The sequence below is a fragment of the Crassostrea angulata genome, chromosome 7 (assembly GCF_025612915.1).
Source record: "Crassostrea angulata isolate pt1a10 chromosome 7, ASM2561291v2, whole genome shotgun sequence".
Taxonomy (NCBI): Eukaryota; Metazoa; Mollusca; class Bivalvia; order Ostreida; family Ostreidae; genus Magallana; species Magallana angulata.
The window spans coordinates 39,405,792-39,431,565 of NC_069117.1; the positions used below are offsets into that span (position 1 = coordinate 39,405,792).

General features: G+C 31.1%; 1 protein-coding gene across 3 annotated transcripts in view; it reads left to right on the top strand.

Annotated features, from left to right (window-relative positions):
* LOC128156461 (mucin-3A-like) overlaps positions 1 to 25,774 on the top strand; it is a 58,874-nt gene continuing 33,100 nt past the window's right edge. Inside the window, exons 1-16 of one of the 3 annotated variants that reach the window (XM_052818623.1) lie at positions 1 to 137; positions 230 to 393; positions 4,038 to 4,095; positions 8,887 to 8,931; positions 10,543 to 10,670; positions 10,818 to 10,875; positions 12,051 to 12,221; positions 13,138 to 13,316; positions 13,429 to 13,489; positions 14,606 to 14,650; positions 14,874 to 14,998; positions 15,318 to 15,366; positions 15,588 to 15,713; positions 16,750 to 16,854; positions 18,984 to 19,073; positions 20,994 to 21,083. In XM_052818623.1, coding sequence (XP_052674583.1) covers positions 92 to 137; positions 230 to 393; positions 4,038 to 4,095; positions 8,887 to 8,931; positions 10,543 to 10,670; positions 10,818 to 10,875; positions 12,051 to 12,221; positions 13,138 to 13,316; positions 13,429 to 13,489; positions 14,606 to 14,650; positions 14,874 to 14,998; positions 15,318 to 15,366; positions 15,588 to 15,713; positions 16,750 to 16,854; positions 18,984 to 19,073; positions 20,994 to 21,083 — 1,540 coding nt within the window. In that variant the 5' untranslated portion in view covers positions 1 to 91. The remainder of the gene's footprint in view (positions 138 to 229; positions 394 to 4,037; positions 4,096 to 8,886; positions 8,932 to 10,542; positions 10,671 to 10,817; positions 10,876 to 12,050; positions 12,222 to 13,137; positions 13,317 to 13,428; positions 13,490 to 14,605; positions 14,651 to 14,873; positions 14,999 to 15,317; positions 15,367 to 15,587; positions 15,714 to 16,749; positions 16,855 to 18,983; positions 19,074 to 20,993; positions 21,084 to 25,774) is intronic. The other 2 variants (XM_052818624.1, XM_052818625.1) reach the window with 2 other exon arrangements.

The following is a 25,774-nucleotide window of genomic DNA, read 5'->3' on the forward strand; positions in this document are numbered from 1 at the left end:
TTAAAGACACTGACACAAATTCTTTATCTACACAAGGTGTACCTTCACCTTACAAACCAGCCTATCCTGTCGATAACTTTTGCAAAGTACCATGTTCTTCGTTGTGTTTTTTCTTTCATTAGTGGGATCAACATTAAGTAAGTAAATATTCAGCCAATTTAAAAAAATAAGGGCATCATTCCTTTATTTGTTTTCAAATTTCGTGTTATAAAAACAAATTGTATTTCAGCAAGTTCTCTGAGTAAAAGAGGAGGTGGCCACAATGCCCCGTTAATCAACTGTCCGACATGTGAGCATCATGTTTGTGATTTATATAACTTAAAACAATGTGAAGTTTGTCAGATTCATATACCCCATGAACATCAGCCGCCAGTAGATGTCAAATGCTTACAAGTAAGTGAAAAACTTCTTACATTTCTCTTTTTAACAATCTATCGAATCAAACAACGATTGATAAATAAAGTGATTCTTTGGTTAAACTAAATGATGAGTGCTGAAAACTATATATATATATATATATATATATATATATATATATATATATATATATATATATATATATATATATATATATATATATATATATGTAGTACTTTACCTTATTAGATGAGCTAAAGTTCAATATTTGAATTACTTTGTAGCAGATATTCAATGCATTAAGTGTATGTACGTATTTCACCATACATTTAATTGACTGTATTTAACATGTTCTACTTACAAACTTTAAAGGGGATGTGGGGCCATCTTGTACATTTTAAGATGAGAATGTAAACATTTCTTGAACTGGCTTGTTTCTGTCCGAAACTGGCCAAAAATGTTGCCACAAGATATAAAAGCAATAAATATGAAGTCCTACATGTTTATTCTGATGACCGATCATGTACGTGTGTTAATTTAAAACTCATTGTTACCAATTTTAAACAACAGTGTTACCGTGAAAGTGTATAATATTCCAATATGTTCGTTATAATCATTCCTGGAATTGAAACAGCCAGCCTCGCCGTAAATGTTGATCGTTGATCTCAAGCTGCGCTCGCTATTAAATGCTTAGGTATTTTATACAGCTCCCAGGAAGCACGTTTTAATACAATAAGGATAAATTTATATCATATGTCAAATTTTAGATCATTTGATGACGAGTATGCTCTTGCACTACTACATTTTATCTGACAGTTTTTGCGTAATTCTCGATACAATCAATCCTAATATGTACTCTTTTTTTTGTTAAATGTTTGTTAATTTTCGAAATACAACTTTCCATAAACATCTCAGAAATAATGGGCATGGTTTATGCAAATTTCCTTAAGTAACAAATAACGTGCTAAAATTCTGATTCCTTCTTAACATAGCTGAGATGCAAACAAAAGCTGAAGTTTGGGATATAAATGTAGAAATATTTCTTAGAAACTACCCCCTTATATACAATGTACATGTACCACAATTGTATTGAAAACAAAATTATGTAAAAACCTTTTATTTATCATGTTACATTTATATTTTACGTTTCTTCAGATTTTCAAAAATTATTTGTAAATATAATTCGTCGTAACCCTTTTTGGGAGTTGATTTTAGTCAACTCTCCTATGCAGTTACTCAGACAAACCGAAAGTGAAACAGTGTTTGGACCTCAGCACAAATCATTGCTGCTGACAAGACTTAGTTCTTGAAAATAATTGATAAATTCGATGTAATGTATGCTAAAGCAATGTTTTTCAAGGAAACTCATTAATAAATACCTTGAAGATAGTCAGATTTTTAATATTTTTGGTAGTCGTATGTATTCCTACGCCAGAGTTCAATAAAGTCTCGTTCAGATCGACGCTCGGCTGTCTCGTAAATCCTTGTCGGATAATTACGGTGGCAGCCGAGCGTTTAGTTGAACGAGACTGGAGTTCAATATTGCTTGGATCCATACAATTTTCGAGAAATATTTCTATTACTGAAACATAGTTTGATTGAATTAATTTTATCTTTAAATATTATTTAACATGATTCATATGGGGGTTTCTCGACATTCTTGTCGAAAAAGTCCAAAAATTCATATTATAAAAATGTGCGTAATTCAAATTAGAAACTACATACAGCTTACTCCACTTATATTGAACTCGCTTATTTTGAAATTCCGCTTATTTTGAAATAGAAATAAATCCCCAGATTTTACCTCTCACATTCTTTGCATTGATTTCACGGATATAATGAAATCGGTTATTTTGAAATATCGCTTATATTGAAGCCACTGATCGGTCCCCAAATGTGATAATTAGTTGTTTTTATAACGGTTATATTGAAGTTCTCCCTGGCGGCTGTCGTCACGGTTGGTAACAGTAATTATGCCAGACTGACCGGTTGATATACAAAGGTGTGAATTGGGAAGTTTCTCTTCATGTGTGTTTTTATACTTTTATTAAAAAGTAAAATTTATTCACTGTTTAATGTTTTGTTTTTACGAATACGGATGTATTGAGGCTGGACGTAATATGGAAACCCCACGGAAAAGAAATACCTTATCTCCGGACGCTCAATACAAACTAGTTATGTCTGTTAATGAAAGAACAAAGCCTAAATTCGAAATAGCTAAGGATTTTGAGATTATCGCGTGTACACTTACGGTGATATACACGCAGCGTTCAGCAATATTTGAAGCGTTTGAGTGTGGTGATTTTTCTCTAACGTTTTCTAAAACGTAAAAGAATGCGATCCGAGATTATGATGATGTTTAAGATAGTAACAAAACGAAACTTACAAAACTTTCGGATATAATTTTAATCTAACTTTCAAGGACTAATAATCCATGTAATCCGTTTATTGTAAAAGATAAATGATGATCTAATAATTTGTTCGGGTTTGGTTTTCTATGCTTACATCGGGATTGAACTTTCCAAAATGGCGGCTTCACGTCAGTCAATTTCGCTTATATTGAAATACGGATATACTGAAATAATTTGCATGGTCCCTTGAATTTCAATATATCCGGAGTAGGCTGTATACTTGTCATGCAAAATAACATATCGTTGATTTTAAAATAAATAACATCGACAAAATCAATTCTCGTCAGGTCTTCAGTACTTTGATTTTAGTTTATTGTTTTGCGTGAAGAATTTTACAATTCAAACATATTTTACATTTAAACTCTAAGGTAAAACAAATACGTTAAAAATGTTGCTTGGGTATCTTTGTGTCTGTTGACGTTAGGAAATATCAAAACAAAATTCGAAAAAAGTACTGACATAACCACAAATGAAGCTGCATTATTTCAAAGATTTTGTTGACCTAATGCTAAAATGTTTCAGAGAATATCCAAGGACAGTTTTCATTAAAAAAGATTAAACGGAAGTAAAAATCAAATACATTAAAGCACGGATTCTTGTATTTTAATTTCGCATCATCTCTGAAAATAATATTCTAAATCGGTCGCACCGTTAAAGGGGCCTGGTCACGATTTTGGTCAGAAGTTATTTTTTCGATTTTAATGTTTGCAATGCTTTAGTAAGGCATTTTTAATAGGCATTCAAAATTTGAGTGTCAGTCGTTGAGTTATAAGCGAGTATCAAAGCTTACAATTCTTTTCTATGTAAACAAAGCTTTTGTTTACATTTTGAATGCCAAAGTTAAAATTCAAATTTTAGACCTGAAATGAATGTGTTAAACGTTAGGAACTGATTATTTAAGCTTAAAATGAATAAGAAGATAGACAAATCCCCTCAAAAAAGATGTTTTACAGGTATATTGAACCCCTGTAAACAAAAACAGGGCACGAGCATTGTTTACACGACAAAGAAATGTGAGCTGTGTATCTTGCTTATAACTTATCTACTGACTCACAAATTTCATATAATCATTAGAAATGAATTCCTTAAGCATTGTAAATAATAAAAACAGAAAAATAGAAATTAACAAGATCATGACCATGTCCCTTTAAGACGATATTATTTGGGGTAGGGGGCAAATAGGGAAAAATAATAAGGAAACAATTAAATTACGGAAGGGTATTTCATTAGGAACGATAACTCTTAGATATCATTATTTCATTATTATAGGCTGGTCATTGCCACGAAGACAACCACCATCATTGCTGTGATAACGAGGGATGTGTAGGTAAATACTGCGATATAAGATATATATGGTGTAAGTTCAATTGTCACGAACAATTACTATATTTAACATGAAAATTTAATCATTTTTAAATTCACTTGATTATCTGATTTCATGATTCAAGTTATACTTGTACGTTAAATACATGTATATGAACGAAACAATTTTGAATAATTTTTGAATAATATTTCAAAAATGAATAAAAATTAACATTTGTAGATAAACGTATATTACTTTCGACATAATATGATGTATTGTTTGCATAGCAAAAAATTTTAACGTACGCTGCGACAATTTTTGGCAGATTTAGATTTTAAAATTTTCACCAAGAAGTTTATTTAATGTTTTGAATTAAAAATAATATTATAGGAGTTGTTCTTGAAATTTGGTAATAATTTGACGTTTAAAAGAAGAGCTGAATTTGTTTCCTTTATTAATCATACATAAGCCAGGGTGAATTGAAATATTTAAGAGGTATATGGTCACGATATTTGTCAAATTTTCCATTTTCTATTTTTATTGTTTATAATGATTTAGAAGTGCATCTAACAAAGATTTTTTAGTTATATCTCGCTTAAGACTTGATGGCTGACACATAAATTCTGTTTGACTATTAGAATGCTGTACTGAAGCACTGTCAACATTTAAAACGGAATATTTCTTTTTTAACAAAATTGTGACCATACCCCTTTATTCGTTTTATAAAAGATGTTTTATAACTCCTAAATTTATGTATTTGCTCGTTTCGTCCAAGAAAATCAGCGTTTTAGTTAATGGCTGTTGTCTGTTACTAAGGGAAAACAGTGTCAAAAGCAGGATGGTAGAAGAAAAACGCACTTTTACGATTAAGTGGTATTCTTAAATCCTAAATTTGAGGATAAATTTTGCATTTTTCTCTCCATTTTGTGATTTGATTCGCTGCATCAAGATTACAACCACCCGTTTAAAAAATGGGGCTCGAAAGACAGACACCCCTAGCAAAATAAAGTTCAACACTAAGAATATTAATGAGGATTGAGAAAATTAGGAGATGAATTTGAACTCTACATATTTCTTTCGAAAGAGGAAGAGGACAAAACGAAATTACTGTCGTTGAAGTATTCAATCGGCGCGGATGATTTAGAAATCTGTAACACGTTGAAAATTAAATAAGAAGAGAATGACCGAACAATGCAAGGAGTCCTTGTCGTTTTAAACGCATGCTGTAGACACAAAAGTCACGAAACTGTTGAGGAATTCAAATACAAGTTGAAGAAACAAGAACCAGGAGATCCAATGGAGATATTCATCACCGAAATGAAATCATTAGAAGCTAAATGTACTTGTACTTAAATGGTAATTGTTGACTCCTATTTAAGAGATAGAATCGTCTGTGGAATTATGGATCCTCTACTTAGAGAACGCTTATTTAGAACCTCTTAACCCACCTTAGACAAGTGCATAGACATTTCTAGAGCTGCAGAAATTAACCAACAAAGGATCAGCGTATTTGGTAATAATCCATCAGCAATTATGCAGACTAAATGTTAACAAAGTCAACGAAAGTAGAAAAAAAAACAACAAAAAACAATAACAAAGCACAAAAAAAAAACAAAACAAAAAAAAACCACACAACCCAACCTTGGCAAAGAAATGCTTTTGTATTGGTTAATACGTTAAGCCGAGCTAACTTTTAAACATGACTCATCAGATGCATTGATGGGTAAAATCGTTCATTTTGTACATCTATAGCCTATGCTAGAAGATTCCTGACTTTTAGGAAGTATACAACCTCCATCGATCTACATCGAAGAAAATTATCAAAAACTTCAGAGCACAATTTGAAGCTATGTGATTCCCACGTTATTCGTCAGTAACAACGAACAGCACTTTAGTTTAGATGATTTTGTTGAATTTGTACACATATGGGGATCAAAACACACCACAAGCTCTCCAACAAACCCCGAGAGCAATGAAAAGGCAAATAATTGGTAAAAATAGCAGAGAAATGTGCATTGCAGTTCAATTCAGAATTTTATCTTACCCTACTTCACTTTCGGAACACACCTACTCAGGTATGGGAACAAGCCCAGCGCGGTGTCTCATGAACAGGAGAAGGCCGACTTTGTTACCCACGAAAGAATCATTACTAGTACCGGGAGTTCTGAAAAAGAAGCAGAAAGAGAAGCTTGTAAAGTTGATAAAAAACGGCAAATTATATCACTCGTAGTGCTAATGACCTGGAACAATTGACGATTACAGACCTTGTGCGCATCGCACCACCGAACGGGATGGGACATTCAAAAGAATGAAAAATGGAGTAGTCACCAAAGTTCTACCCAACTGATCTTTTAAAACTCAGTTCAATGGAGAGAGAGAGAGAGAGAGAGATAGAGAGAGAGAGAGATAGAGAGAGAGAGAGAGAGAGAGAGCGCCAAGTAAATTCCAAACAGACAACCAAGTTAAAAAGCACGTTTTTGTAATCGTAGACCAAAACTAGATCATGATGCGAAGTAAAAAAAAGCCAATTAGATACAAAGACTATGTAAAGTTACCTAAGTCTTTAATATCAATTCTATGTAAGAATCCAAGAATTATAAAAGCCACGCATAGTCACAAATTTTCCTTGTATTACATACATGGACACATCTAGGTGCAATACGCAAAAAGGACACTAAAAGTTGGTTGCTGGATGCAACCGTTGCCTTAGTAACCGGGGTTAAAGGTGGAAAAATAGCAAAACTTATCTTATTTGAAGCCATATTAGAAGGTTTTGGCCACTAATGTAAACTATCAAAGACATAAAATAGCCTTTGCCCTATTTTTATTTCTTATAATATATAAGAAAATTGATGAAGAATCCAATACTTTTAAAATGTTACCATTGAAACCGTTACAATATTTTTCAAATAAGTGTTCTCCGGTTTTTTATAAGCCAAAATGGGAAACTATTAATTTTTTACATCCTTGTCAATGTCCATGCAAAATAAATTTTAAAATAAACATTGACATCCGTTGCTATGGTAAGAAGACCAAGAAATAGAAAAACTGAAAAAAAGAAGATGATTTTGATATGCTTTAATTCCTGATTTTAGAAATATTTAGCAATTTGATTTTAGTTGGAACTTGGAAAAATAAATTTTCATTAATATCACAAAAAAGGTTTGTTATGCAACAGAGAAGTGTTGTTGCTATAGAAAATTAAGTTGCATAAAAAATCACACAGAAGTTCTTACTTTTTTACATAGCAACCAAAGGCAGTTATTTTTTTTAGAAAATATAAGATTTTTTCCCAAGTGTCATTAAAATTTATGATATACTCGAGGTTTTCCTCGCCAATTGATTTTATATATTTAATCATTATATGTAAATAATATCCATTCAAAAATGCCTGAAAATATTATAATTTGCCTTATTTTATAGCTCGTTACCATAGCAACGGTTCTCATTTTTCATATTTAAATTCTTAACTGCACAATCAGAATAGCTTTTACCAAAAAATCCTAAATTTGCACTTTTTATTTAAATTAAATGATGAAAACATATTTTTAAATTTCTGTTGAGTAACGATGGAAATGCTCTAAAAATATGCGTATCTCCACGATATTTTGTTTCTCTTGAAAAATGACAACATTTTTTGATAATGTATTTTACCCTGAAAACCCTCAGTTGTGCACATTACTTACAATATGTTCTCAAATAAGCATTAAAATGACATTTTAACATATTTTCCTTCTGTTACCATGGCAACGGGACCACATATCAACAAATGAATAGTGTTAGGCATTTTTACTTATCCAAGTCTATCAAATTGTAAAGTATGGTGAAAAACCATGACTATGCGTAGCCACCGAACGTTGATTCTTACATAGAATTGATCTTAAATTCTTTTGTGTAAGACATTCATGATTGACTAGTTATGTATTCAGGGCACAATAACCCCCAGCTTACCAAACTTTGAGCAAGAGCTTATACGTTTCCTTTGTAATTTTTTAATCTGTATTTGCGCGTCATTTGGAATTTGAATTTAAAGCTTTACGGATAATACCTTTTAAGAAGACATATTATTTGTTCTTGACTCTCTCTACAACGACAAAAAACTTCATAAAGGAGAAAAAATGTAACATGCGATGTTTTATTTATTTTGTTATGGAATGTACGCATTTTTATATGTAAATATATTTATTTGTTCGTGTTGTCTAAACAAATCAGTGGTTTTGATTCGTTAGTGGCTTTCATCTATATCCTCATTCTTTGGGCATTCTGATTGTTTGTACAGCTAACCCACTTAGTTAAACCACCTCATTTTTTTTGGCAAGAAATGATGCCTTGTTATCTACGTTCTATTTATATAAATTTTAGCAATTGTTCGATCAAATATTGCGTTATTTCATTTCCTTTGATTATGCAAAAACAACTTGTGCTCCAAAAGTACGTCATTTTCGTCAATGATGAAATGTATTGAACTATACACTTCAAATCGTAATATTATTACGAAGACAATTGAAAATGTAAATGTGTTAATTTGGAATAGGATTTTGAATACAAAATGTTTTTAAAAAATAAACATAGTAAGGACTTAACAAAGTGGAACAATGTTTCAATCCTCAACTTTCTCCTACATTAATAGATAGAAGGATAGATATATAGATTCGATTAATAGATAGATAGATAGATAGATAGATAGATAGTATCATAAGAAAAAAATAACATTCTATGTTAACATTTTTTGAAATATTAAATTAAAAAAAACCCTGTTCTATGTAACATTGTCGAGGAATAAAATAAAATTTTTGATATCATTATACATTTCAGCACACTACTTTGGACAACATGCATCCAGTGCAGTGACTCAACCAGGTCTCTCATTTTCTTTCTCTTTTGTTAATTTCTTAAAAGTCAGTTTTACATGGATACGGTTGCTGACTCTGATAATAATATTCTATGAAAAGGAATGTCGACTTTTATTTCACCTCTAATTTTTTGAGCACCCATGATCTCATCAGTAGTACTTAAATAAAATATTGTACAAAAAGAGTTAACCAAAGAAATTGCCAAAATAATGCTTTTTAATAAGATAGCTAAATTATATCAAATATTGAAAAATATTAAAGTACACACTTGCATAAAACCCCTTACCAAGACTCATACATCATCGAATCATTAATAATCAACCATTCAATATTTAAATGCATAAAATGTTAATACTAATTTTGAAAAAAAACCCCACATTTTAATCTTTGATATACGGTTATTTAAAGCAAGAGTTGATTCTAAAGCAGAACGCATTGCATGTATAATAAGAGTTGTTTCACCATATAAACCAACCACAACATGCAGGGTGTATATACTTATATGTAATACGTGGGTTGTATACTCTTAAAGGGGCAAAAAGGAGGTCAAACGTAGATTGTTGTATTATTTGTTAATTTATGGATATATTTCTTTAGTAAAAATGTGCTGCCGGGAGAGAGCATTCATATTGGAATATATAGACACGACTGGTTCCATCGTACCTAGATTTCTAAAACACCGTCAACTTAAGCGAGATTGGCTTTGTTTATGATCAAATATCAGGACAAAGCTGCGCTTTATTATGACTTTTACATCATTTACAAACATATATCATCTGTTCATAATTAGATATATAGAAATAGATTGCCGATTGATAAAATTAATCGCATACAATGTTGATCATAGACTATTAAGGTTTTTATCATACTCTTTAAAAACATTCGGTTGTCGTCTCCAGATGAGACCAAGAATAAATGAATTGTTTTATTAAATTATTTTTTCATCATCTTTATTATAACTGATGATTAATTTTTAAAGTAATTTTGACTCATTTATAATGATTAAAAATATGCTGATACTGTCTTTGACTGTACACATAGAGCTCCACGTTTTTAATATGTTCATTCGCCTCGACAAACACCAGTACACTTTAGTTCATACACTGTGAAACAGAATGGATACTATTCATGTCCACGTCAATTTTTCAATTTTCACTTTTAAAAATTGGATACACATTTGACTGTGTATTCAGAAATAATGTAATGTTGATAACATTACAAAAAATTACATATATACTATGCACAAATAATTGATGCTTCATCATATTAATTATATACATGTCGCGTCGTCTGAATAGTCTAAACAGTCTCGTGCAAATAGAAATTAAACGTTTTCTTAAAACCATATACATTTACAGATGACCATACCACATAAACAAATAGTCATAATGAATTGATACATTGTAAGCTAGGAAATTGATAATTCAACTACTAGTATATATTATCCCACCAAGTGAGGCACTCGGGAAATGCGATTTTTTTTGGGTGAAATAAATGTTCATATCAACCTTCACTTTAAAAAAAAACATGCATTTTTTAAAAGACATGTCAGTTTATCAATTTTTGAACATATATTTACCAAACAAAACAGTTACCCATTAACAAATATGTATTTTAGCCTCATCAGTGAAATGTCCACGCTGCCATGAAGGAATCTGTGATTTCATTAATGGAGACCAATGCTTTGCCTGTAAAATTGATTTGAAAAATGATGGGACATATCATGTCCATTGTCTCAAAGAACATGTAAGCTTGAAATATCATCTGAATTTAATTTAAGAATAAAATACTACAATTAACTATGAACTGATAAGAGGAAATAAAACATTATGAATGTAGACAGGAAAATCTATTAAACCGTTCATGTTTAATAGCTGCGATTTCTTTCCACAGGAACATTGCGACCCCACTCATCACAACACGTTCTGTTGTTCAGACGAACCGTGCATAGGTAATTCTGCTTATTTTAATTTACATGTATGTTTATTATCCAGAATAAGGGTTTTAAAAGCCCATTTACCAATTAATTGCTCATTTCTATCCACTATTCTCAGATCACTAGAACACATTATCTTTTCCTTCTTCTATGAATAAAACGTCTGTAAAACAGTCTGTTGTGTGTTGCCCTGCTGTGACGTTTAATAATTTGTAACAAATCTTTTAAAGTATTATTAACAATGGCTTATAATTTTAGCAGACAAAAAATATAAAGATAAGAAATAAACCAATTATGTCACGGGAGATGATCCAAATTTCAAGTTCTTACAACTTTGATGTATTTTTATGCTTATTCTGTATGCATTCTAAATAGCTTCCGTAGAAATATTGACATACGTTTATCAACGGTTGGTTCTGCTGTAACTGAAGTAGCAAATTCAATTTAATTAAAAGAAATTTTGCGATATGAGAATTGCAGCTCACATCATATGAATTAGTTGTACAACTAGTATACTTTGCTCTAAGTTTCTACTTCCACCACTTTTTACTTGATATTTTGATAATCACATTTGTGCCCAAATTACGTCCATCCACTAGTCCCAATTTTCTGTTTTGAAATTCCCTCTACCGCATCAGGTTTCAATACACAACCAAAAATAGAAAGTCGACGGGGATTGCGAACTACATGAAAAGTACCCGAATAATAACGGTGAAAAATTGTGCAAGGTGTCTTAAGTATATATTTCCGATTGGAGAAATTATGTATGAACATTTCTATTATAAATGTTTAAAAGAATTGGATTTGTTTATGTAAATTTTTCTGGGTAAAAATAGATAAAGTGTTCTTGAATATATTTTGGAACAACTTTTCCCTTTTGTCGATTTTAATTGCAACTCTTTGATTGGTATGTGTTTTTGCTAACATTCGTCAAAACATGAGGGAAATAGTTACTTAAGAAAGACTACAGTTATTTATTACCCGGTGTGACTTATACAATAGTCACACTAATAGCTCTTGTATCTGTGCTTGCCTTTTTGCAAAGCATAAAAAACACTACTTTTGTGCATCATCTGGAATTCCTATGCGTACGTTAGAATTAAAAAGTAATACAAAAGAGAACCCGGACAGGGTATAATCATACTTGCATTTAGGTGCATTTATTGCATCGTATTATTTCTTTTTCAAAGCACAGGCGTTTGGACACCATTACCCAACATCTCACAGCACGACTACCACAACTAAAAGCGCCACACCAACTTTCCCTACCAATACCACTGCGGCTTCCACCACCACTACACCTCACTCCTCCAATTTGTCTCCTACCACTACTATTCCCACTACAAATGCAAGCCCTCAAAGTAAAATTCAATTTATACTTTTGAATATTATTCCTTGAAAAGTTTGTTGAGATTGTTTAACATACATGTAATATCGGGAATATTTAAAGAGCGACTTTCGTCATTAACCCGCTCTTTTTGATGTGCTGGGCGGAATATTCATGATCAGTCATCTCTTAATGGGTACAATGTAAGCCGTAATGCTGCTTTTCTGTGACTCAACTTCTTCTACAATGTATTTTCTTTGGAAATGTTTTATTATCAATGCAGTAAATTTTTCTAAATAAAACGAGGAGTATCCCCGTTTTCAACATATTTGTCGTTAAAAAAATTAATTTTGGTTGTAACACCTTTTCTGATTGCCTACGTAACAATAGAACTAACATCAAAAGATATCGATTTGCCGGAAATTAAGTTTGAACTTTGTACAATTCATTATGATATTTTTAAGATTAATTTGTTTCTAGAATTAATAGCAGGAAGTTAGGTTATAATGAATGATTTCATTTGCTACGTACCCAATTCATACTTATATATAGTTTACGCTTATTAATGAATGTTTCATCAAAATGATTATGAATCGTAAACTGCTCAAATCCAGTTAAACGCGTAAAAATTGGATAGTTATGTTTCATAGTATTTGACACATATGTCATTTTATTTTATTTAAAAAAGAGATCTTTGAAACAAATAAAAATGTTTGATTGAGGATTTAGTAGACAGAAAGTATAATTTTGCGATATATTAGCCGTAAAGCAAGTTTGGTATATAAACTAATAAATAAATCTATCGTGAACTAGTAATCAGCGAATTTATTCTTATCTGCTTTAGGGAAAAGTATTTCAATCGCAAGAGATATGGTATAAATATATCAACGGATATATAACACATTCAAGCAATTTCTCTTTAAAATCTTTTACATGTATTATTCTTACAGCAAACCCAACCAGCACAGGTGGACATAAAACAAACCAGACATACCAACTACTTAATGATATACATTGTCCTGTTCTGTCATGCAATCATCATATATGTGATATTACAAATACAAATTTATGTGAAGTTTGCCAGATTCATTTCAAAAATCAACTACCACAAGGAACAAATTGTCTCACTGTAAGAAAAAATTAAGAATTAATGTGATTATTGTTCTATTTCTAAGATCGCATTAAGCACTTAGATTAGTATTATATGTTTTCTGTTGATTGCCGTATTATTTTTGTTTTAGGTCGACCACCATTGTAAAGATGATGATCATCATCTCTGCTGCACTGACATGGCATGTGTAGGTAAATTATTTCTTTTCATACTCATGCAAAAACTTTTCATTCGCTGATCTAGAGTAGAGGTCGGGGAGACCGAACCCCTTTAATTTGCAAAGTTAGTGAAATTGTACACACTGTAGTAAATTTACATGCAAGAAGTAACAAAAAACCATTGGATCCAAATATCCTGGATTAGAGTACATTTACAATGATTGACGGTGTCTGTCAACGAAATGGACAACATTTTTATGAATTAAGGAATTTCGTTTAACCTCTTAAACATCTTTTTAATTCTAAAAATAGTTTTCGGTTGGGAATTTAGGGTATACTCCTTTTGAATAAAAATAAAGAAAATGTAATTTAAATTTTATCTTATATCTTAAATCACATCATATTATAATATATTATATTTAATGCTTAGCCGATGAGGTATACATTGTAAAATATATTTTGGTTTCACCAATAACTGTTGAATACTGGTTTTTTTTTTTTGTTGAGTTTGATTTGATACCACAAATTCTGATGTACAACGTGGTAAGGAACTCGACTTAACTCTGTACGCACCATAGTCCAAATATAATGCATGCATTTGATTTTACTAAAAATTTGAGAAAAAAATATGCCAACTAATATACAACATACATAAATAGCTTCTAGAAGAATAGCAAAATATTAAGTGAAATCCGTTCAAGTATTCATTTTACGATTATCAGGCAATCTTGAATAAGAATCTCTGAATGAGGTAGTATTTGTAACCCTACAAACACTCCAATCGCACCAATAAATATTCATGTAAGGACAGAAGATTACGGAGTGCAAATATTCAAATCTTATTTTATTTGTTATTACCAAATTGCAGAAATGACAAGACTGTTTAAAATGTAAATTGTGCTATGCATTGTGAATCACACCTTACTTAGATTGATTGGATTGGACACCATAACATTTATTTTTAAGTCTCAACCCATATTCCCACAACTGCAAGGTTTGACTTTTGTTTAACAACAAAGGGAAGTAATTTGAAAGTAGGATGCGTGTTGCGTATTTAAGATGTTTTATTTAGAAATATGTGCATATTCAGCGATTGTTGTATTGTGTAACAAAGTACGTCAAATATATTGCTTAATTTTATACTTTTAGAGAACGTGTTTGGCAATATTCCTAAATCTGGAGCCTCTCTAAATGGTATACTTTGGATAATGAAACTGATTTGTTAAGTTATAGATAAGTTTCATAGTTAAAAAAATTTTCCGTAAAGATATAGAATTTAGGCAAAATAAGTACGCATTAAAAACAATGATCATGGAGATGAGAGTAGTATAATCCCTATTAAGAATATGGAATCTTATTAATTGAAAAAAATTTAGTTTTGGGAAAAAATGACAATATAGTGAAATATTTTTTCCAGGTAATAAAATGTATTGTCCAGATTGTACAATACATGGTTGTAACTTCATCTCTTGCGAGACATGCGTGTATCACGGTATCGATCATAACACTCGGCTGCATAAGTTTAAAACTTGTGAACCAAAGGTACAGTAAGAGTATTTTCATTATCAATGCATCTATATAATTAGACCTATAGAAAAACTGTGTGTGTGCGTGTGTGTGTGCATATATATATATATATATATATATATATATATATATATATATATATATATATATATATATATATAAACGAATAAGTCCTTGGTATAGAAAAAGGTTTTCAGTAGACGATAACACAATAATCCATTTCTCTCAAATTTAATCCAGAGCGCTTTAGCCTGATCGGCTCTTCAGTGGATTTCAATTTGAAATCCACTGAAGAGCCGATCAGGTTTTGATATAAAGTTATCTAATTTTAAAGGAATGCAGTCACGATGATGTCATTTGCTGTCATGATTATCATTGCATAGGTATGTTTCGCTTCAATATAGATTTTTTTTTTATCTAAATTTATATTTCAAGGCAACACTGTCGGCATCGTCGGAGCCCACGGGTTTGCTGTTTCACTGCAACGGATAGAACACAAACCAGTGGTTCCGACGATACACTGTCGGAAGAGTTACAATAATGTTTATTTGTTTAAAAGTCTATTGAAAATTTAAAAGTATCTAATAAGTTTATTGTTTTTTAGATAAACTATTTGGAACACATTTTCAAACCACTCCGACAATTCAAACAACAACCAATCCAAGCATCACATCTAAAACAGACCGAACAAGTACTACGAAGGCACACACTTTATCCCATGCTACAACAAGTAATAAGTACATGTATATAATAGTAACAGCAAAACAACGGTTTCTGGGAGAAAACGTTTATGCTTGTTCTGTAGTCGTATACTAGTTACAAAGAAGAATTGCTGATAAGGTCATTGTTATCAAAAGAGGCGAGAATGAAAATAATTATTTCAAATGACAATGTCTTCATTGTAAGTTGCACATAGAGAGCATAATAATTCCTGAATCATTTATGATACATTTCCTCCCCCGTGAAAAATGTCAATTAATAACAATGTGAACTAGTACTCGGATATCACTTTACGTGCAAGGCTAATTAGGAAAACTTTTTAAATGAGACATTCAAAATATTTGTCAATGCTTATGGAGGATATTTGATCTATAAAACGTCCTCATCTTTAAAAGACAAGTGAATGTTTAAGGTAATTTAATTTAAAACTGGTTCATTTGGCTAGTCTTTGAAATTAAATATGATTATACAATACTTGAAATATTGATATAAAATATGGAGGACATTTTTTATTTGAATCCAGTATGAATCTGGTCAGGATAATAAAAGAGGCAAAAGATCTTAAAACAGATAGCATTATTACTGTACGTTTTGAAATGGTCCATGAGCTTTGCCCATATGTCATATTTTATACCACATAAAACTTTAGCTTTGTTTTCACCAATATTTTTGTAAAAATGTTGCATTTTACGGAATTTGAAAACCAAACTCGATTGCAGTTGCAATTTGAGTGGTGAATTTATTGTTATATGTTTACAATTAGTTTTGGATAATTGAAGTAATTCAGTCATAATTGATGCGAAATTTGAAGTAATAAACACCTTTTAGTGGGACTAAAATATTAGTGATATATCCTTAAATTTGACATAATCGAACATAATTGTAATTTGTAAAACTGATATTTACCAGTTTTGATAGATTAAAATTATACTTGATTTCTTTAATTTTGATATGTCTTTCTTAATTCCCCGTATAACTACAGTTTTAGTTCTTGCAAACTATGACACAAAATTTTGCAAATTTAACATACAATACTAATGCAACAGATGGATCTACAACTTCAACAGCAGCGACAACGACAACAACAAAAGCACATAATACAACACCAGACACAACAGTGCCAACAATAGACAGTTCTGTATCGTTAAACGGTAAAAAAATAAATAACTGTATCTTCCCTATCCATTTATCCTTATCTCTCTCCAACTGTTTCTAAACGATATGTTGGTCACAGGTGTTTACTTGTAATGACATGTAAAAATTCGTCATAAAAATATCTATAAAGTTATTGAAATAAAGCAATATTCAGTTGATAAGATATAAGCCTATTAAAGCTACACACGCTGCTATAATTTGCGTCAATTTTAAATGACGGGGAAAATGCATGTGTTTGATTCCTTACAAAAGGTACCTTTATACTGTTAATTGTAATGCCCAATTCGATCACGTCATAAAAATATATCGAATTTTAAACAATAAAAAATATTTATTTTCCTGCAAGAAAAGTAATGCCTTCTCATGAATATTAATCTATTACGTGATATCGACAGCTAATTTTGGACTATCACCCAAAACTTAGTGGGGGTCAGCACCCTCATAATTTTGTAGTTTTACTAAGGAATTAAAGGATGTAATTTTTTTCCGGTAAAGCATAAATTTGTTCTTTATACGAGTACGAATTAAAGAAAGCAAAAATACAAGCGTGTAAGCATGTTCATTTACATACATGTACCCTTCTTGAATAATGACGTAGGCTTATGTGTTTTCCCTCTAAGTGATATTTTTAGTTTGTGTGAATGTATCTTATTTCAACATTTAAAAATAATAGTACCGTGAATGACAAACGTATAAAATTCATAATACATGTATATATTTCAAAGTAACAACTGATTTCCCGCGCGGATATGTGCAATGAGGTCGGTTTCGCCCCTTCTTTATCAATATTCATGTAAATGCATTAGGAAAATAAACAATTAAAATTCTATATCTTTGTAACTAGAAAGAATTAATCACTGTAATGTACAGCATATAGTTAACTTTTATAAGTAAACAAACACATGCCTTTTTACTGTCATTCAAAATTGACGCAAATTATAGTGGGCAATAGTTATTTTTTATGTTTTCATGTAGGGGGTCAGATCCTATATTATATGTTGCCAAATATATTGAAAATATACCAGCGGTGTTTTCTAGTCTCGTCTGACCCCCTCAATATTTACATTTTTTTTTTTACGTCATTGACATTTATTTGAATAAAAGGCCTATTTTCATCTTCACCTTTGTTATATTTTTCTATTTTCATCAAAACCTAGTGCAGTCGTCTAGCCTCTTAGTAACAAAGGAACACAAATAGCTTTTAAATCATATTTAATGCATTAAATAATTTTGAGATGAAGCACTTTGTATTTATCTGTTGTTTCGATCCTTGCATAATTTGTATCGTAAATTATTCACTCAGCACCATTCATTGTAAGGCAGCTTGCATTTCTTTCCATGTTTTTGTGATGAAATAGGCCAATATGTTATGATCGTTGTTTAACAGAATTTAAGGACAAAGGTTTTAAAAAATTAATTCATACCAGATAGAAGCTTGTGATAGGAGCACTTACATGGATATCCCAAATTGATCAAGAAAGAAAGCCTTTTATTGTCTATTTTTGTCTCCATTCTCTTGAATTCATATACCCAGATTAAATGAATAGAAATACAATAAGTATTCCTACTCGGACTTAAACTTAGACTTCACTTGAGCTGCTGTCACCCAACGATACCTGGCACAAACGTATACCGACGCATAAGAAAGGCAAACATAGTTTCGATTGTTGAATGCATTGATTAAAAGATTTTAACAAATTACGGGCATGACAAAGTACGCTAGTATTATTTATCAAACGCTGTAAAATCAAGTTGATTTATTCCATTATGGACAGAATTTTGCATCTCTATGAAATAAAATGATGTTTTTTCTGAAAGTTCTATGTCCTTAGAATTCTCTCGCTATTAAAATATGCTTTTCACGAAACCCTTCGCCATTCTCCTTTTATATATATTAGCAATATTGACCCTCTGACAATATTGTGTAATTTATTGTTCTGTAAGTTTTTTAAAGTTTATCGAACGCGTTAAAATCAGGTTAATATATTCTAAGCTTCATAGAATTTGCAATCCTTAGAAATAAAATATAAGTTTTTTTTTCTGACAGTTGTACTTTCTCAGAATTCTCGAACTTTAAATATTAATTTATTGATTTGATTTATTATTTTCACTTATTCATTAATAGGCCAGACAACACATCACGTGCCAAGCAGTACAACTTTAATGAATACTACTAGTGCAACTGCATCAACTACACCAGCATCATCGCCCAATGGTAAATAAGATTCCTCTAGATCACTTAAAACACTCTAGTTAATATTTGTTTTTACTGTTTTTCGTCATTTGTCGTTTGAATTTTTGTAAATAAATATGCAGATTCTTTGGACAAACAGCTACTATGAAAAGCATTGTTGATCACAATTAAAAAATACTCATCTACGCTTTCAATTTTAGGTATAGGGTATTTTATCTTAATACCACCATCCTTCGTTTTCATGACTTCACATTAGTCTTGAATATGGGTCCTTATCTCATATGTATGCATTCATTCATTCGTTCACTAACTCACTTACCCACTCACCCATAATCTTGAATGTATCTTATTTCAACATTTAAAAATAATAGTACCGTGAATGACAAACGTATAAAATTCATAATACATGTATATATTTCAAAGTAACAATTGTTTAAACTGTAAATAACATCGAGACAGATATATAATTAGGAAAACAATAACGGCTAACTGATTTCCCGCGCGGATATGTGCAATGAGGTCGGTTTCGCTCCTTCTTTATCAATATTCATGTAAATGCATTAGGAAAATAAACAATTAAAATTCTATATCTTTGTAACTAGAAAGAATTAATCACTGTAATGTACAGCATATAGTTAACTTTTATAAGTAAACAAACACATGCCTTTTTACTGTCATTCAAAATTGACGCAAATTATAGTGGGCAATAGTTATTTTTTATGTTTTCATGTAGGGGGTCAGATCCTATATTATATGTTGCCAAATATATTGAAAATATACCAGCGGTGTTTTCTAGTCTCGTCCGACCCCCCAATCAACTTTGTTATATTTTTCTATTTTCATCAAAACCTAGTGCAGTCGTCTAGCCTCTTAGTAACAAAGGAACACAAATAGCTTTTAAATCATATTTAATGCATTAAATAATTTTGAGATGAAGCACTTTGTATTTATCTATTGTTTCGATCCTTGCATATTTGTTATCGTAAATTATTCACTCAGCACCATTCATTGTAAGGCAGCTTGCATTTCTTTTCATGTTTTTGTGATGAAATAGGCCAATATGTTATGATCGTTGTTTAACAGAATTTAAGGACAAAGGTTTTAAAAAATTAATCCATACCAGATAGAAGCTTGTGATAGGAGCACTTACATGGATATCCCAAATTGATCAAGAAAGAAAGCCTTTTATTGTCTATTTTTGTTTCCATTCTCTTGAATTCATATACCCAGATTAAATGAATAGAAATACAATAAGTATTCCTACTCGGACTTAAGCTTAGACTTCACTTGAGCTGCTGTCACCCAACGATACCTGGCACAAACGTATACCGACGCATAAGAAAGGCAAACATAGTTTCGATTGTTGAATGCATTGATAAAAAGATTTTAACAAATTACGGGCATGTCAAAGTACGCTAGTATTATTTATCAAACGCTGTAAAATCAAGTTGATTTATTCCATTATGGACAGAATTTTGCATCTCTATGAAATAAAATGATGTTTTTTCTGAAAGTTCTATGTCCTTAGAATTCTCTCGCTATTAAAATATGCTTTTCACGAAACCCTTCGCCATTCTCCTTTTATGTGTGAACATTGAAACAGGGACAAGTATATATATATATATATATATATATATATATATATATATATATATATATATATATATATATATATATATATATATATATCTATATATATCTATATAAAATTAGCAATATTGACCCTCTGACAATATTGTGTAATTTATTGTTCTGTAAGTTTTTTTTTAAGTTTATCGAACGCGTTAAAATCAAGTTAATATATTCTAAGCTTCATAGAATTTGCAATCCTTAGAAATAAAATATAAGTTTTTTTTCTGACAGTTGTATTTTCTCAGAATTCTCGAACTTTAAATATTAATTTATTGATTTGATTTATTATTTTCACTTATTCATTAATAGGCCAGACAACACATCACGTGCCAAGCAGTACAACTTTAATGAATACTACTAGTGCAACTGCATCAACTACACCAGCATCATCGCCCAATGGTAAATAAGATTCCTCAAGATCACTTAAAACACTCTAGTTAATATTTGTTTTTACTGTTTTTCGTCATTTGTCGTTTGAATTTTTGTAAATAAATATGCAGATTCTTTGGACAAACAGCTACTATGAAAAGCATTGTTGATCACAATTAAAAAATAATCATCTACGCTTTCAATTTTTAGTATAGGGTATTTTATCTTAATACCACCATCCTTCGTTTTCATGACTTCACATTAGTCTTGAATATGGGTCCTTATCTCATATGTATGCATTCATTCATTCGTTCACTAACTCACTTACCCAACGGAAGCCCATTTAGGACCTATCCCAAAAAAATATTGAATTTCATATAACGAATTCTTGAATTTGTTAAAACGAATTTAAATCGTTATAACGAATTGTTGAATCCGTTATAACGAAATAAATTTGTTATAACAAATTTTAGGAATTTGTTATAACGAATTTAATCTGTTATAACTAATTCGCTGAATTTGTTATTTCAAATTTTAAAATCTGTTTTAACAAATTAAATTTGAAATAACGAATTCTTGAATTCGTTATAACATATTAAATTTGAAATAACGAATTCTTGAATTCGTTATAACATATTAAATTTGAAATAACGAATTCTTGAATTCGTTATTTCAAAGTTTTAAATCGTAATTTCGGTTTTTTAAATCGGATATAACATATTTTTACCCAATTTGTGGTAACAAATTTCATGTTTTGGGGAACAATTAAACGTGGCGGACTTCATTTGTCCCATATAGGCGTACGACGAAATGCGCCGATCAATTGATCGGCGTTAAACGGCGAAATGGTAAATGAAGTAAACTGGCGTAAAAACAAAAGTGGAGGAACATATTGTCACAACTGTTGCTGTAACCATGGTAACAGATGTAACAATTCCAAAAGACACCTTACTTTATCAGCTTTGCTAGAATTCCTACATAGATAGATACAAAGTATTTAAGAACTGTTAAATATGTAGCAATGCAATTTCACCAAAAAATACAATATATACAGTTTTGTTTCGACGGGTTTCTGTCAAAATTCCAAAAATGTGTTTAATTAATGCTATCAATCAATGAGCATGCTGATTCATTAAGATATATATCCATTTTTCATCTCATTACATCACCAAACCGTGAGATTACGCTATACTTAAACAAAATACCGGTCTGGAATAGAATTGAATCATTCTTTGAGTCATTTTACAGGTCTCAGGTGATTTTGGCCGGGATGTGTTCAAATCAAATAAAGCTCGAAAGGATTTATGATAGATTTGACCACGCTCTGACCGAAATTATCAACTCATAGTATTCAAAGAATGATTCCTTATTACTTTAATACTTATATTTATATTATTTCCAATTTCTACACTTTAAAACAACATTCTAAAACCACTGGTTTTTTTTAAATGAATAACACATGCTATGTATTATTACGCAGCGCAACCAATACTGTTTTTCGGTTATGCTCGCCCATTTTGAGTTGCTCGTTTTTTACGAAATTATTGGGCTGGAATGTCACAGTAAAGGACACTTAAAATATAAATATAATATTTTATATGATGTAGCCAGGCATTATAACTAGGATGTGTGCATGCGTGAAACAACTTTCCATCAGGACGATGTTTAGAATAGGCTATTTTTAGACGGGGTCACGTGACCGTTTACTGTCAGCTGAAGTCTCAAACCGGAAGGCACGCGTAGAACACATGAATTGAGTCTACGTGTAAGAAAATAGTACATTTGAGTAAATATGTATTATAAAAACACGCATTAAATCTTTTTAAGTCCTCTGTGTATTCTAAAATTCTATTTAGAAAATTTATTGATCAAAATATTCTTGCTCGGGTTCAAATTTGGAATGAGTTACGTAACTGAATGCACAGCGCCGTTGACGATTCAGTTGTGTACGAGCTCATTAATCAATAGAAAAGGTCGATAATGGAATCGAAATTAAAGTTCCCAAACGCAATGTGTCATTTTTGAAAAGTTGTTAATTTCACCTTAATACTACCAAACTTCATGCGCAAGCCGAAGTTAAATTCGGGACGGGTTATTACGGGCCGCCGGAAGGCGGTCCGTTATTTGAAACACATTTAGATATTGTTACTGTGTTTCTGCGGAATAGTTCTTTTTTAGTAGAATTAATTTTATGCTTAGTTTTAAGGTATTAAAGAATTAAAGGTAAATTTTCATGTAGAAATATGTTTTATTCCTTTTAGAAAATATCACATATTTTTTGTTTTACTCGTAAATGAAAAGTAGGTCATACTTAGTATATTGTGGTGTTTGTCGCGTTTTTATCGAGACTATTATAATCTATTCGGAAAAATTCGGAGTTCTTCATTCTTTTCAAAACGGTATGCGGGACATACTAGAGACCTGCAATACTAAAGACCTGAATGTCATTAAATTTTATATAAATGATATATTTGAATTTCTATGTGCCAATCCAAATAAAATGACTTTGCGTGTGTATTTATTATATTTCCATGTAAAATGTGGTAGAAAATATCATGAAATGACATTATATCAATTATTTACACAAGAATATGACAGAAATGAAAATTTGAATTGACTGGAAAATTTGAACTAATTCATTTTTATCTTATTATGAGGCCCCTTGAAATCATATATTAAACTAATGCATTTAGTTTTCATTCAATACAATGCAACAACAAAAAAACCAAAATGGTTTGAAATACATTATCTCCAAGATAAATTTCAAATGATGAGTTGAACCTTGTATTAGAGTAATGTACAAATATTACTTCATACTATGGCAATGATCATAAAATTTCCGTTAGAAGTGCTCATAGTAACGAAATCGATTCCTTATGATAATAGTAAAAAGTTAAACTTCAAAACAAGTTGCTGAAAGTACATGTATATCAAAATTTACCATAAAAATTAGTACAACCAACTCTTATTTTCTTCTTTGTGGTGTATTTTTCTGTAAGCAACCAATGATTCATACAACAGTTATATTTTTTGCGGCCCATTTGACGCTTGCGTCAATATGATTTTTTGTACACAGATGTTTTACAAATTAAATAGGTGTTTCATTGGCTTCCAGTCTACTTGCGGTATGACTGCTGTTCGTCTCTAAAGGAATTTTGTACAAAGAAAATAAAAACAAGTCTGAATTTGCCTTCTCGTTCGTTGGCTCTTTAGTTGATTAAACTGAATTTAAATTTTAAACAATGCATTGTAAGCAAAATCTATCATAGATTATACTTTTTGGAAGACTTATACATCATATAATATATACAATCTTATCGATTGAAGAACCAAGATAAATGTTAATGTTCATATTTTCCGGCTTAGCTGGAATCAGGCTTGGGGTGAATTACATTGTAAATACATTACATTACAATTACTTCATGAATTTGGGCATTAAATTACCAATACCATTACTTAATTTTCTTGCCCGTGTTTGTTATCGGTATACAAATGTTCACTTTGTTTATTAATTCAGCAGTTTTAGAGTTTTTGAGTTTTCGGGTTTTTTATAATACTTTTATTACGTCCGACTTTTGGATTTTCCCTTGGATCACAAAATTGAATAAATCTAATGATTAAAATTATCTACTTTAATAGAGTTGTTTGATTTTCCCGGTTAGTAGTAATTTTTAAAATTTTTCCTTGGGGTCTTATTTTACATAATATACCGTTGTATCAATTTTCTACAATTATGAAGGCCGGGATTGAGTAAAATTTAGACAACGTATCAGACAATTGCAAAAAAGCCGAATTAACATAGATTGTAACAACTAATTCAAACTCATAAATTTTGAAAGCATATTCGAGGAAATCCAGGACAATTACAAATTCGAACTTTCAAGACCCCGTCTTTCGATTTTATATAGTACAACCAGGCACTATAACCAGGATGTGCGCATGCGTGTACCGACTTTTCGGTAAACGTCTGGGAAGAACTTCGAACTGATATTTGCGCAATTTAAAAAAGGATAGAAAATTCGATTTTTACATTATAAATGTTCATTAAAAGAGATAGGAATGTTGTGTACATTAGATTTACACCAAAATGTTGAATAAATATTAGTACTAAGTATTTGAGAGAACAAAAAAGAGCAATGTTACAGGAAAACAACAGGCACTTAACATCGGAGTGGGGGAGGGGGTGTGGAGTGGAGCAGGGGCAGGGGCAGGGGGACGAGCTAGACTACCCCCTTAAGCACACGTTTTCTCGCAGCAAACATTTTTCTTAAATTTACATATAAAAGGTGAATTAACAAAGAGTTCCCCCTAATGTTTTTGGGACCAGGTAAAACTGAAATGAAAGGGAGGAAATAAACTGTAGAATTAAAGTTAAAGGTACGCCTTATCCCATACCACGACGGATTAGGATTTTTAAATGTTTTAATAGCATAGTGTATGTATCACTAGGATATCACCAGGGTCTGTGTACCCATAACCTGGGTCAACATAACTATTATCAGGATGTATATCTATTACCAGCGTCAGTGTACGCATCACTAAGGTCTGTGTGCCCATCACCAAGTCATTAGACCCATCATCAGGGTCTTAATTCATATCACCAAGGTCAGTGTTCGTATCACCAGTATAGGTGTGACTCTGGTAGTACTTACTCTGACCCTAGTAATATGTACTCTGACCCTGGTGATGGGTATACAGACCCTGGTGATGGACACACAGAC